Here is a 14,372-nt window from a genome sequence, read left to right on the forward strand (position 1 = left end):
AAAATCAAAGCCGTGAGTTATAAATGTGGCTCCAGCTTCTTACAAAGGTTAGCTGGAAGTTAGAAACTTCTGAAAGTGACTTAATTGCTTGGCTGAGCAATTCTTTTGGATAGAAATCTTCACCTAACCAGCCTTGTGAGAGTTTTCTTGAAATGGAATTCTGTGCTACCTCAAAAAGCTTGTCCTCACTTAACCCCAGGGAAAAGGGAAGCCCCACAGAGCAGGGCAAGGAGATCTTTGAAGTGTAATTATATACGAGTACACTTTTAATTATTTGGCTGAAATACATGATAGGAATAATTTGCATTTTTAAATGATTTTATTTTTTTCTCCTTTCAGTGCAAAGGACTTTAACAGTTCCTAATTTTATTTCTCAAGGGCATATTTTCAGGGTTCTGTCAGGACCAGAAATGATTATTCCTTCGCTTCACACTATACATCACAATAGGCAATACTGCCGTACACAGCCTTGACTGATTTTAGGGAACAGGATACAGAAGGACTTCTAGGAGAATGGGAGGCGATAGGAAGGGAAATCAGTACATAAGGAGTCACCATGATAATTACCACTAAGTGAAGCTTCCAGGACAGAAGGTGGCTGAGCATCATTTGGCAAGAGCAAAGATTCTGGAACCAGACTGCTGAGTTCAAATCACCGCATACCAGCTGCATGACCTTGGGCAAGTGTTGCTTAACCTCTACATGCCTGTTTTCTTGTCTATAAGTTGAGTCACATGATTATAGAGGCTGGCAAGTCCAAAATCTACAGGGAGGGCCAGCAGGCTGGACACCCAGGAGAGCTGATGCTTCATTTCCAGTCCAAAGAGTGTCAGGCTGGAAAACCAGAAAGAGCCGATATCCTAGTTCTAGTCCAAAGGCCAACTGCTGGAGAATTCCCACCACTCAGGGGAGGAGAGGTCTTTTTGTTCTATTCAGACCTTCAACTGATTGGATGTGGCCCACCCACAGCATGGAGGGAGATCTGCTTTACTCAAAGTCCACTAACTCAAATTTTAATCTCATCCAGAAACATCCTTATAGAAACATCCAGAATAATGTTTGACCAATTATGTGGGCACTGTGGCCCAGGTAAGTGAATACATAAAAGTAACCATCACAGCTAAAAGTAACCATCACAGCACTTATCAAAAAAAAAAACAAAAAAAAGGAAAACAATAAGCGTTGGCAAAGATATGGAGAAATTAGAATCCTTGTGCATTGCTGGTAGGAATATAAAATGGTGCAGCTGCTGTGGAAAATAATATGGCAGTTCCTCAAAAAATTAAACAGAATTAGCATTAGCACTAGCAATTCCACTTCTGGGGGTACATATACAAAAGGACTGGAACAGATATTTGTACACCCATGTTCATAGCATTATTCACGACAGCCAAAAGATAAGATTCCACCAAATAATCTGCACCCCCAATATCTACTCCAATCAGGAGCAGGGCAGCTACCAGCCTTGGACCCTCACACTGGCAACAACCACACACTTGCAAACCCTGATAATATTAATAACAGTAGTAATAATAATAATAATAATGGCTAATACTTATATATAACCTGGCCCAATTACTATGTAACAGAAACTTAAACTTTCTGTGTTTCACATGTATTAACTTGTCTCAGTACTCCCAACAATCCTATGAGTTAGATACCATTATTATCCCTCCATTTTACAGGTAGAAAAACTGAGGCACACATCTATGATTATACCAAGAAAATGGCAGAATCCATGATTCCAACTCAGACAGTCTGATTCCAAATTCCATGCTCTTCACCACCGTACTTTATCCCTGAAGGGGTTTAGACAAGTGATCCCCAACCTGTGACTACAGAGTAACTGAAATATTGCAAAGTGCCCGTGAATCCATATGGCAGGCAAGCATACTCTGTAAACAAATATATAATGCCTGAAACATTTATGTACAAATGTTTTTCAAACGTATATAGATATTGTGAAGAAGAAAAATATCAATTCAATTTAAAAATATTGAATATATTGTGGCTTTTACTCATTATATAGTTTCTTGATCACAAATACAGGGGAGAAATCGAAGCCCATGGTGATATATCCAATTACAGTCTTCTCTTGCCTTATCTTGAGACATTGATAGATTTGCTTTTTCCTAATATTTTAGAGAAACATAAATCAAAAGAAGAAATAAATTCTCAACAAAGGTAACTTTAAAAATGTTTTTCGGTTGAAGCATAACATCCATAAAAGAAAGTGCATATATCACAGAGGAATAGCTGGATGAATTTTCATAAACTGAAACCACAGTACAACCAGCACCCAGACCAAAAGCAGGAGCACCACCAGTACTCCAGGAGAGTTGCTTCTCGCAATGACTAACCAACTCCCTTCAAGCAGAGCCATGTGTAGTGGGTTGAATTGTGACTCCCAGAAAGATACATTTAAGTCCTAACCTACCCCCTGGTTCCTGTGAATGGGACCTTCCTTGGACACGGGATCTTTGCAGATGTAATCAAGTTAAGAGGATGTCATCCTGGACTAGGATGGGCCCTAATCCTTGGTTTTCCAGGCTTGCTTTCTGGGATGTCTGATTAACTTGTTATGGAGCTAAATTTGCTATGCTTTTCCTTTGCTGGTTCAATGAAGTAAAATTATATGCAATAATAAACAAATAATAAAACAAATAGTCCTTATACGTACTTGAAAAGATAGGGTGCCATCAGAGAAAGGGATCATATTAGTTTGACAGAGCTGCCGTGACACAGACTGGAGGCGCTTAAACAGCAGAAATTTATTTACTCACGGTTCTGGAGGCTGGAAGTCCAAGACCAAGGTATCGGCAGGGTTGATGTCTTCTGAGGTCCCTCTCATTGGTTTGCAATGGCCGTCTTCTTCCTGTGACCTCACGTGGTCTTCTCTCTACACACGCATCCCTGATGTATCTCTATGTGTCCTAATCTCCTCTTCTCAGAAGGACACCAGGTGGATGGGATTAGGGCCCACCCTAAGGACCTCATTTTAATGTCATCACCCCTCTTTAAAGAACCTCTCTCTAAATACAGTCACATGCTGAGGTACGGCGGGTTACAGCCTCAATATGTGAATTTTGGAGGGACACAATTCAGCCCATCACAATAATTTAATATTCATTTTTAACTTTCATGGTCACTCTGACCTCACTATAGGAGACGTTTACACAAACAGATTTTAGACAGTAAAGCCTGAGCCACGGAGATTGTTGGATGAATTGTTGGTGGGTGGCCCTAACACAGAGGCTGTCTCCTAGGCCACCCTGCCTGTGGTTTGTTTGTTTGTTTGTTTAATGTAAAGAAGATCTGATTTTAGAATATGGAAGCAAATGTCAAGTGAAGTTTTGAATGTCTTCCATAATGAGGTTTGGCACCAGTGTTGTCATATGTAATAGTTGTACTGCCCATGACTGACAGTAATGGCCTAAAAAGGGACATTTTTCCACTCTCTGTAACTTTCAGGCAAGCACTTTTCAGATATTTTTTTTTCTTTTCAGTACACCCTTCCCCAGGATATGCCTCAAGAACCTCACCGTTACTGTTGTTGTTTACTTACTGTGTTTTGTGGTGTTTTTGTTGAGAGATTTGTACACAAATCGTTTATTATCATTTGAAAGCAAATGAAAAAAAAATGCTCCTTCATTCAAGGACTCTTTGTTGGGTGCTCACAAGTGCCAGGCAGTGTGTTGGCACTTGTACTACAGAGATGAGCCCCAAGGCAGCTCACGCTCTAGTGGACGTAAAAAGGATATAGCGAAAGATTTCCAGGAAGCGAGATGGGTGCGATGATGCAGCTGCCCACAGTCCGTTCCACCGGCTCTTGTTTCTCTGAGAACTGCCCTTTCTGGTCCATAGGAGTAGGACCTGACAATGATGTGCCACAGTGATCCTGCCATCCGGTCCGTTGGTCGTAACAGACGGGGGAAGAGGTGGACACCTGCCCCAAGCCGGGTGAGTCATTGTTCCTCTCCTTTGGAACTGTGCTTCAGGGGTACTCATCAGTCTTTGCCGATCACCCGCACTAAGGACTGGTGAATTTGGGAGCAGTGGGTGGTCATGCACTGCTGCTTAGGGAGAGGACAGCCAGGCTGTAAACAGGGGAGAATAAAACTCACTCTCAGAGAGATGCAAAGACAGGCTACTACATTGGACGGAGGGAGGGAGAAAGGGAGGGAAGGATGGCAAGAGAGGGAAGGAGGGAGAGGGAGGGAGAGAGAGAGAGACAGGAAGAGAGACCGGTACTATTGTGCAATAGACTGGAACTATTGCAGTTTGGGGTCGAATCATTCTTGGTTGTGGGGCTGTCCTGTCCTGCGCACTGTAGGCTGCTCAGTGGCATCCCTGGCCCGTACCCACCAAATGCCAGTAGTGCTCTCTAGTTGTAATACTTGTCAGAAATGTCTCAGGACAATGCCAAGTATCCCCCAGGGAAGGGAGGGGTAGCAAACTTGCACATCCGTGGGGAACCACAGTGCTAGAGGGAGTGAGGTTCTGTTGTTTGCGTCCAAAAGAGCGCAGCCTGTGAGACTTCCTGGAGGAGGCGGGGCTCTTCCCCAGCATTGCCAGTTGCATAGACAGCAGGAAGAGTGTTCCAGACAGAGGAGCAAGACTAGACTTAGGGTCTACACTCTTGAAGAAGACACAAAATTGAAAGAAGTATGGCCTCTGCTGTGAGAGGAAGAATAATTTTAGAATAAACATCTCCTTAATATTTGAGGTATAAATATGGCCAGGTCTGTTTTATTTATTTATTTTTTTAATTGGCTGGAGCCCACATTTGTCACATTAGCAGGGACACTCACTCTTTTGGTTCCATTTTCCACCATGATTATCTGAAACAAACGAACAAACCGTGGGAACTTACGCAGCCTCAAAGGGGAGTCAATTCTACTTTTGACCCCAAGGGAAAGAGGACATTGATTCTAATACAGGGACCTTCAAACTATTGACCGTGAACTCCTATAGTAAAATCTTGTCTCCCCAGTGCATGTACGTATGTATACAGTTACTTATTTATAAACCACGGATGAGTTCTTTTATATTAATATAGTAAATTATATACTAGTATATTGTTATAAAACACACACAAAAAATCAATATTTTTAAATGATTAAAAATACAGATAGTCCATCAATGCGTGAATGGATAAACAAAATGTGGCCTTTCTGTCGGTGGGCGCCGCGGAGTAAGCATCGTTAAAGTCACCCCTCCCGCGGTCGTCACGTCTAAGTCAGAGTCTCCCAAAGAGCCTGACCAGCTGCGGAAGCTCCTCATCGGAGGTTTGAGCTTTGAAACAACCGATGAGAGTCTGAGGAGCCGTTCTGAGCAATGGGGAACGCTCACAGACTGTGTGGTGATGAGAGGCCCAAACACCAAGCGCTCCAGAGGCTTTGGGTTTGTCACCTATGCCACTGTGGAGGAAGTGGACGCAGCCATGAAGGCAAGGCCACACAAGGTGGATGGAAGAGTTGTGGAACCAAAGAGGGCTGTCTCAAGAGAAGATTCTCAAAGACCTGGTGCCCACTTAACTGTGAAAAAGATTTTTGTCGGTGGTATTAAAGAAGACACTGAAGAACATCACCTAAGAGATTATTCTGAACAGTATGGGAAAATTGAAGTGATTGAAATCATGACTGACCAAGGCAGTGGCAAGAAGAGAGGCTTTGCTTTTGTAACCTTTGATGATCATGACTCTATAGACAAGATTGTCATTCAGAAATACCATACTGTGAATGGCCACAACTGTGAAGTAAGGAAAGCCCTATCTAAACAAGAGATGGCTAGTGTTTCATCCAGTCAAAGAGGTCGAAGTGGTTCTGGAAACTTCGGTGGTGGTCGAGGAGGTGGCTTTGGTGGGAATGACAACTTTGGTCGTGGAGGAAACTTCAGTGGTCGAGGTGGCTTTGGAGGCAGTCGTGGAAGAGGAGGATATGGTGGCAGTGGGGATGGCTATAATGGATTTGGTAATGATGGAAGCAATTTTGGAGGTGGTGGAAGCTACAACGATTTTGGCAATTACAACAATCAATCTTCAAATTTTGGACCCATGAAAGGAGGGAACTTTGGAGGCAGAAGCTCTGGCCCCTATGGTGGTGGAGGTCAATACTTTGCCAAACCACGAAACCAAGGCGGCTATGGTGGTTCCAGCAGCAGCAGTAGCTATGGCAGTGGCAGAAGGTTTTAATTACTGCCAGGAAACAAAGCTTAGCAGGAGAGGAGAGCCAGAGAAGTGACAGGGAAGCTATAGGTTACAACAGATTTGTGAACTCAGCCAAGCACAGGGGTGGCAGGGCCTAGCTGCTACAAAGAAGACACGTTTTAGACAATACTCATGTGTGTGGGCAAAAAACTCGAGGACTGTATTTGTGACTAATTGTATAACAGGTTATTTTAGTTTCTGTTCTGTGGAAAGTGTAAAGCATTCCAACAAAGGGTTTTAATGTAGATTTTTTTTTTTTTGCACCCATGCTGTTGATTGCTAAATGTGATAGTCTGATCATGACGCTGAATAAATGTGTCTTTTTAAATGTGCTGTGTAAAGTTAGTCTACTCTGAAGCCATCTTGGTAAATTACCCCAACAGTATGAAGTTAGAATTCCTTCAGGGTGATGCCAGGTTCCATTTAAAATTTATTTACAACCTGCTTGGGCTCAGTCAGAAGCCATTGTCTTCAGAAACCTTGGTGTAGTTGAATTGACAGTTACTGTGTTGGTGATCTGGAGCTCACCATTAAAAGAGTCACCCAAGCAGAGTCTGGAGTTTATTTGGTGATTAATGATTGTTGGCACATCCTATGCAATATATCTAACTTGAATTATGGTACCAGATAAAATTATAGATGGGAATGAAGCTTGTGTATCATCCATTATCACGTGTAATCAATAAATGATTTAATATCCTCTTGGGAAAAAAAATGTGGTATGTCCATATAATGGAATATTATTCAGCCATAAGAAGGAATAGACGACTGATGCATGTTATTATAGGATAAACTTTGAAAACATTATGCTAAGTAAAAGAAGCCAGTGACAAAAGACCGCACAGTAAATGATTATATTCGTATGAAAACTCAAAATAGGGAAATCTAAAGTAGATGTGTGGCTGCTTCGGGCTGGTAGGGATGGTGGGTGATAGGACGGTGACAGCTAAAGGGTATGGGGTTTCTTTCTGAGGTGACAGTATGTTCTAAAATTGACTATGGTAATGATTGCACATATCTGCAAATATGCTAAAGACCATTGGGGGAAAAAAGACCATTGAATTGTGCACATGAAATGGGTGAATTGTATGGTATGTGAATTATATCTCAATAATGCTGTTTAAAAAATACATACAGTTCTTTTCCTTCCCCTCACCCTTTGTTTTGTGCTCTCTTGGGGAAGCACATCTCACTTTGGACACCTCAGGGACAATGAATGAGACGCATTCTGGCTACTGCTGCATTGCCATGCTCTTAAAAGCTGGTCATCCTGCCACACAGAAATATAATGGCTAAGGTTAAGAAATCGTGACACACCAAATATTGGCAATTATGTGGAGAGACTGGTATGGTAAAACTGGTACATTCAGATACTTTTTGTGGGAGTATAAATAGGCACAACGGCTTTACTATTACAACTAAATAATATGCATTCCCTCAGTCCCAGGAATGCAATTTCTTGGTATTTACCCAACTAAAATGCAAATATATGGCCATCAAAAGATATGTGCTAGAATGCTTTTGGTAGCATTGTTCACCATTGCTCCAAACCAGAAACAACCCAAGTATCCATCAATGGTAGAATGGACAAATACATTGTGACCCATTCATACAGTGGAATTCCAATCAGCAATGAGAGTAAATGAAGTAATCTTATGCACAGTAAAGGAACAAATCTCACAAAGAAAGCCAAACACAAAAGAGCACATACTGTATGATTCCACTTAGATGAGAACAGGCAAAACTAGCTTATGTGGTCAGAAATCAAGCTGGTGGTTACTTCTCAGGATGGGGGTGGAGACTCATGACAGGGGAGGGGTCGTTATTGCTGATAAGTTCTATTTCTTGACCTAGATGTGGCTACATAGGGTGGGAGGGGGGTCACTTTATAAAAATTCATTGAGCAGTTTGACTTTGATTTTCGCACTTTTCTGCATGTGTGTTATACTTGAATAATTGAAATAAATGAAGTGGAAAAAAAAGTAAACAAATGCAGTTGGGGTGAGCTCTGCCAGAGTCCTGATGGGAACAACTGACTCACTCGAAGGGCTGCCTAGATCTGTGAGCCCGCTCAGCCCCCATGACAGCCAGCTGCCCGGGTCCTCTGAGGGATGCCAGCTCTACACCCCCCACCCCCAGGCTAAGCAGAACCAAAGTTGCCTCAGCCTCCCCAGGTCCTCAGCTCCCTCAGCCCCTTGCATAGTCCGTTTCACCCCCTCCCTCCACCTCCACAATCCCGCTGCCTCAGGAGGGTTTTATCAGAACCATTTAAGCATCATCCTTTTTCATATCCAGAACCACTTCACCATTCAGAGGGGTCAGACCAGTTCCTTTTCAATCTTAAACAAAGCAGTAGCTCTCAGTTCACACCCTTTCCGGTCTATTAATCATGCTCTCTTCTCCACCCTCCTGTGGGAAGCTCCCCTCAGCACCTGTAGGAGCCATCTCTCTACCTCTCTGAGGAAGGCTCTCCTTGGTTGGCATGGCAATCACTCCTGCTTATGGAGGGTTTACTCTTCACCGCATCCTGTGTTGGGTGCTTTCGATGCATCATCTCATTTAATCGTCACAACAGTCTTTGGAGGTAGGTACAGTACTCCCGTTATCCTCCCTTTCCAGACGAGGAAGCAAGAGACAGCAAACCATTTATTTGCCGAGGCAATTCATCCCTGTAAAAGAACTTCACAAGGAATTCCACTCTTCCAGCGGTTCCTAGGTGAATCCCTGGAACGTCTCTCAGAAGAATGAAGGATAATACATTGCTCTTGCTAAGCATCTCGCTTCCATTATAAACGTATAAATAACAATGATATGAGGGGAGTATGTCAAATGATATGAGGCGTAAACAAAGGAGAGGTGAGATGAGGTCATTCTGAGGAGGGCAGAGCACACTGCTGGGAGGAGGGGGTATTTGCCTCAATGAGTGGGCAGGAGTTGGACAGGCAGAGATGAGGGTGGGGACCTCTCTGAACCAAGGTGGGAAGAGCTGGGCATGATTAGAAAGTAGTTGGGGGTCCTTTGACTGGGGTATGGAGAAGAATGACTGAGAGGCGGTGCTAGAAAAAGAGGCCGGGTGCACCCCAATGGCAGTGTGATGGTTAATTTTTTGTGTCAGTGTGACTGGGCCATGGGTGTCCAGACATTTGGTCAGATATCACTCAACGTTTCTGTGGGGGTGTTTCTGGACGGGTGTAACATTTAAACAGGTAACTGAATGAAGCAGATTGCCCTCCCTAGTGTAGGTGGGCATCGTCCAATGAGTTCTCGAATAGAACAAAAAGGCTCACGTGCTTCTGGAGGCTGACGAGTCCCAAAATCTACAGGAGGAGCCAGCAACCTCAAGACCCAGCACGAGCCAGTGTTTTAGTTGTTGTCTGAAGTCAGGAAAAGCTGATATCCCAGTTCAAAAGCAGCCAGGGAGGACTCCTCTCAGGAGGAGGGTTAACTCCCTCCTGCCCTCCACACTTGCCTTCCCCTACATACCATCTACTTCCACATAGTAGCCAAAATAATTTAAAAAATAATAAGGTCAAATCGTGCCCTTCTCAAGACCCTCCAATGGCTTTCTGTCACACTCAGAATAACATAGAAAGTCCTTACCGGGCCTTCAAGACGTCACATGATTTTACCTCTGGCTACCTCTGCATCTCACTCTCTTCCAGCCACACTGGCCTCTTTGCTTTTCCACAAACACACAATGCTCCTTCTCACCTGAATGACTTTGTGTTTGTCATTCCCTCTATCTAAGACATCTGCATGTCTTCTCTCTCTCACAAGCCGGTCTCTGCTCAAAGGTCTTCCCAGAGAGGCCTTCCCCGACCACCCTATCTAAAATAGCGCCCTGCGTCACTTTTCACCCACTTACCCCTTCCTGTATTGATCATAGTACTTCCCCCTACCTGACACTATACATTTGTTTGTTTTCTAGCTCCCCAATAAAACATAATCTCCATGAAAGTAGGGACTTTGTTTTGTTCACTGCCATCCCCACAGCTCCAAGAGCAGCAGCTGGCCAATAGTAGATGCTCAATAAATATGTGTTGAGGGAAGAAAGGAATGTTAATACTTGCAATCTCTCTTATTAAGGGAGGTACCAACGCCCCTTGGCTCATCACGGTGTCTCACTCATCTTAGGAAAGTCCCTGACCCATGAAAGGCATTAAGGGGATACCCTTGACGTGGGCCATTGCCTGTATTCTTGTCATTTATATACTTGCTCCTCTTCTACTCTAAATTACAAACTCTCTGAGGCAGGGACCACCTATTTAGGTCCCACATCACCTATCACAGCTTTGTGCATCCTAGGCCATGAGTGTTTAGAAGTCAATTGAATTGTGTCTCTAAAGTGGGTGGTAACTATTATTGCATCTACAAGGCACTCCATCAATATTTTGAAATTGCTACTGAACATTTCCATTTAAACCTTCCACTCACGGGTTCATTATGAAGAAGGAACACACACACATCACACAAAAGAATGACCACTGGGGGAAGATTTGACCCTCATTTTGATTCACTGGATGATTTTATGTCTACAGCATTAGCAACCCGCTATTTGACGATGCCACAATTATTTTGTTGAATACAGGATCGGACCCACTTACAATGTGATTGGATTCTCTCTAAAGTGCCACTTTTGCCATTTTCAAAGGTTGCATCTTCAAACTATCATGTCAGGACATCTTGTTTCAGAAACTTACGTCTTCAGTGAAGTACAATAGGCTTGATGAGGAGCACTTTTTGGAATAAGCAAATGAAGGAGAGAAGAAACTTTGCTTTTTTGATCAGAGAGTCACCAGAGAAGGAAATTGTCAAACACTTTTGCCCTCGTGAGAGAGCTAAAGTGCTGAGCTTAAGCTGTTTCATTACAGGGGGAAGTGAAGAGTGGAAAGGAGAGGAGGGAAAGAATGGTAGTGTTATTTAGTTAATTTCCTACAGAAAGCCCCAAGCACGCCACACCAGTGAACTCAAGCTGCAGTGGCCACCTGGAGTGTGGCTTCTTCCCGTCGGATCAGGGGCCATGCTCGGGCAACACGAAGGTGATACAGATTCTTGTTTCATCCACATAATGTACCTGTTATACGCAAAGCACAGGAGAATGTGTCTTCTCTCTGATTCTGGAATCAGAAACAGGGCAGAGAGGGAATTTTCTAGAATCTAATGACTCCCTTTATAAGCCAAAGGCAAAAATGTTAGCTCAGGGCGGCGTGATAATGAAGCTGGTCATTAGCAGCTAGGAAATACCATTCCTGCAGATCTTGCTCTAGTGAACCACGTGAAATTGGTTGGAAGATTACAGATTGCCGATTTATCCTGCTCTCTCTGAGCTGTCTCATAGCGAGGGCTGGGGGTTGTCACTAGTTGCCTGTTGGTGTGAAAACAAAAGAAGCTGAATAAAGCTGAAAAGAGTGTGTAAAAAACTCTGGAAACAATATAGAAGGGTGATTTTTTAAAAAGGGGATCAGATTCTGAGGAACGGAGCAGGGTTCCCCATCCATGAGGAATATACATACCCATCTTAAGGAAAAAAAAAATATATCATCATCCTCTCCCACCAAATCATTCATTTACCTAAGAAAGTAAAGCCTTTGTGCTGAATGACTGAGAGTCACACACAAAGAGAAGTTTCATCTTTATCTTTCTAACTGGTAAAGTTTCTACAGATTCCCCAGGGAAACATGTACTATATTTTTTAAACTCTGGTACAATATCAACATGCAGACCCCAGTTTAAGAAATACTGTGTTGAAGAAGGGACGGCGTCTGTCAGCTTTAGCTTCTGACATATGTTCACTGGCTTAGAAAACTGACATTTCTGGAATAAGCCTAAAATTATGTTAACTATTAGAGAGAGGTAAAGGAGGAAAATGCATACAAATTTAGTGCATGTCTTTAATATGACTTTGCTTCTATTTCTGTGAGTCATGAAACATCAGGTTTTACAAGCGTGTCTTCCCTCCAAAATCATTTGTTGAGTTAGTATTACAGGTTAAACCCCTCAATTAACCAGAACACTCAAGGAATGCATATTGTTGTGGAACTTTGGTAATCAGATTCTAAAGACTAGGAGCAAAGGTCTGTTAAAATTCAAAGGCATAGAAGCAGAGATGTGCTGAAGTTGCTAATACTGGTTCTTGAGAGCTAATTGTTAAATATTCAGGAGTTTTGGGAGCTAGTTGTAAGGGTGATGGTAGCTTGAAATCTGCTGTGATAGGCATATCTCCACCATGGCAATCAGCACACACTACATAGCTTGACTTTTTGAACATTGTTTGAGAGCCATTTCACCAGCACACCCCACTCCACAGAAGGATTTTTATAGGCATGCAAACCTAGTCCTTCAAAGGGCTGGCAAGTTACGCGTAGGAGTCCAGGCTAAGGGAGACCTCGGGGTCCAAGCCACTTATCTATTTATGACCACTCCTGAGGTTTCATCTCGTGTCTTTCTGCCTTGTCTTTAAGCTCCTGTTTGCCTGTTCTCTCTCTCTCTCTCTCTCTCTTTCTCTTCTTCACCCTCATCTCTGTCCCTCTGAAGCCACAGAGGGTGGTTGGCTGGGGTTGGGGTGGGGTTGAGTTCATTTGTAATCAGCATGTTAAACAAGTACAATTTGTGACATAATCCAAACACAATTTTATATTTATCTCCCACCGTCTCTTTAAAAGTGATTCGGTAAGCAGTCCGGTAGTTCCTCAAAAAGGTGAAAACAGAGTTATCATGTGATGCAGCGAGTCCACTCCTAGATATACACCCAAGAGAAATGAAAACATATGGTCCAAACAACAATTTGTAGACCAATGTTCACAGCAGCATTATTCATAATAGCGAAAAAATAGAAACAACTCAGTTGTCTACCAACTGATGGTAAACAAATACAGCACGTTCATGTAATAGCATATTCTTGGGCAAGAAAAAAGAACGAGGGTACAGAGTCATATAATATGATGAACCTTGAAACCATTATGCTATGTGACAGAAGCCAGTCACAAAATATCATATAATATGATGTCATAAGCAAACCTGTAGGTACAGAAAGTAAATGAGTAGTTGCCTAGGGTGGTGGGGTTTGGGGGAAATGGGGACTGACAGCTAATGGATATGGGATTTCTTCATGAAAATGTGATAAAAGTGATTGTGGCAGTGGTTACACTAGACTTGAGGTAAAGGAGGTAGAAGCCCCTGCCCTCTCCCCGCCCCCTGCAGGATAGAGAGGACCTGATAATGCCTCCACACACAACCTTCTCCACAAATCCTCTCTCTCACACTCTAACTCCTTTTTATATCCTCGATCTGGTTGAGGGAATCAAACGTCACAGAATTGTTCTTGGAAATGTACTCGGTAAATTCTGCAATAGTAATGTGACCCCTTGGCTTTGCAGCGCTGAGACGTCTGGGCACAGTGAGTACAAATACCATACGCACCAGTCACCTGGCCTGGTTCCTGGGCTGTCTTTGCTTTCGGGGGATGGGCCTACTCAGCAGCTGCACTTTAGACCCTGGTGAGAGGCCTAGAAAACTCTGCTGCCCTATTGGAAAGTTAGCCACAGATTTTCCTGAGCTGTTCCCATGGGAAAAACCTGGGCTTTTCCCATGGAGCAACAGTGGGGATGCTAGCGTGCAAACCAATTTACTCTATTACTCATTTGCTCATAGTAACTTAAGAATGGAGTGTAGTCGGCAAAGAATTTAGTCCATAATCTAGGGTGTAAGACATGTCACAATACTTTCCATTTCTCAGAATCAAATGTAACCTGCTCCAAGCTCCCCAACCTTCTCCTGGCAGGTGGGAGACGTATTGGGAACTTAGTAATTGCCGTGGGGGTAGACCTCTCTCTCCGTCTCTATTGGGTAATTCAAGAATTCTGGAATTAGTGAGACCAGAAAACGGGTAGGAGACGACTCGTTACACCTTGGTGGTCACCACTTTACCACTGCTTCTTCATGCTGTGTCTGTTGAGCACTGGTCTTCATCATCTATCTCATGGATGCCGTTCTGTAGGCGGGCTCACAGACACCCTTCCAGGAGTAGTCCCCATGGCACAAGGACATGGCACCCTGCAGCCATCCCCCAAGCTGGGCTGCTCCTCAGGGCATTAGTCTCTGGGACCCCATCTCCACACTTCTCCCCATTCTTGGATGACCACTCTCCACCCAAAAGCTCTTCCCT

General features: G+C 43.3%; 1 protein-coding gene across 1 annotated transcript; it reads left to right on the top strand.

Moving 5' to 3' along the window:
- The first annotated feature begins 3,879 nt into the window (after positions 1–3,879).
- Positions 3,880–6,532, top strand: LOC117028332 (heterogeneous nuclear ribonucleoprotein A1-like). The gene is made up of 2 exons (XM_033116738.1): positions 3,880–3,960; positions 5,240–6,532. Exons 1-2 carry the CDS (start codon positions 3,880–3,882, stop codon positions 6,191–6,193), a joined length of 1,035 nt encoding a protein of 344 aa, XP_032972629.1. The 3' UTR covers positions 6,194–6,532.
- The last annotated feature ends 7,840 nt before the right edge of the window (positions 6,533–14,372 follow it).

The sequence above is a fragment of the Rhinolophus ferrumequinum genome, chromosome 10, assembly GCF_004115265.2.
Source record: "Rhinolophus ferrumequinum isolate MPI-CBG mRhiFer1 chromosome 10, mRhiFer1_v1.p, whole genome shotgun sequence".
NCBI classification, from domain to species: Eukaryota; Metazoa; Chordata; class Mammalia; order Chiroptera; family Rhinolophidae; genus Rhinolophus; species Rhinolophus ferrumequinum.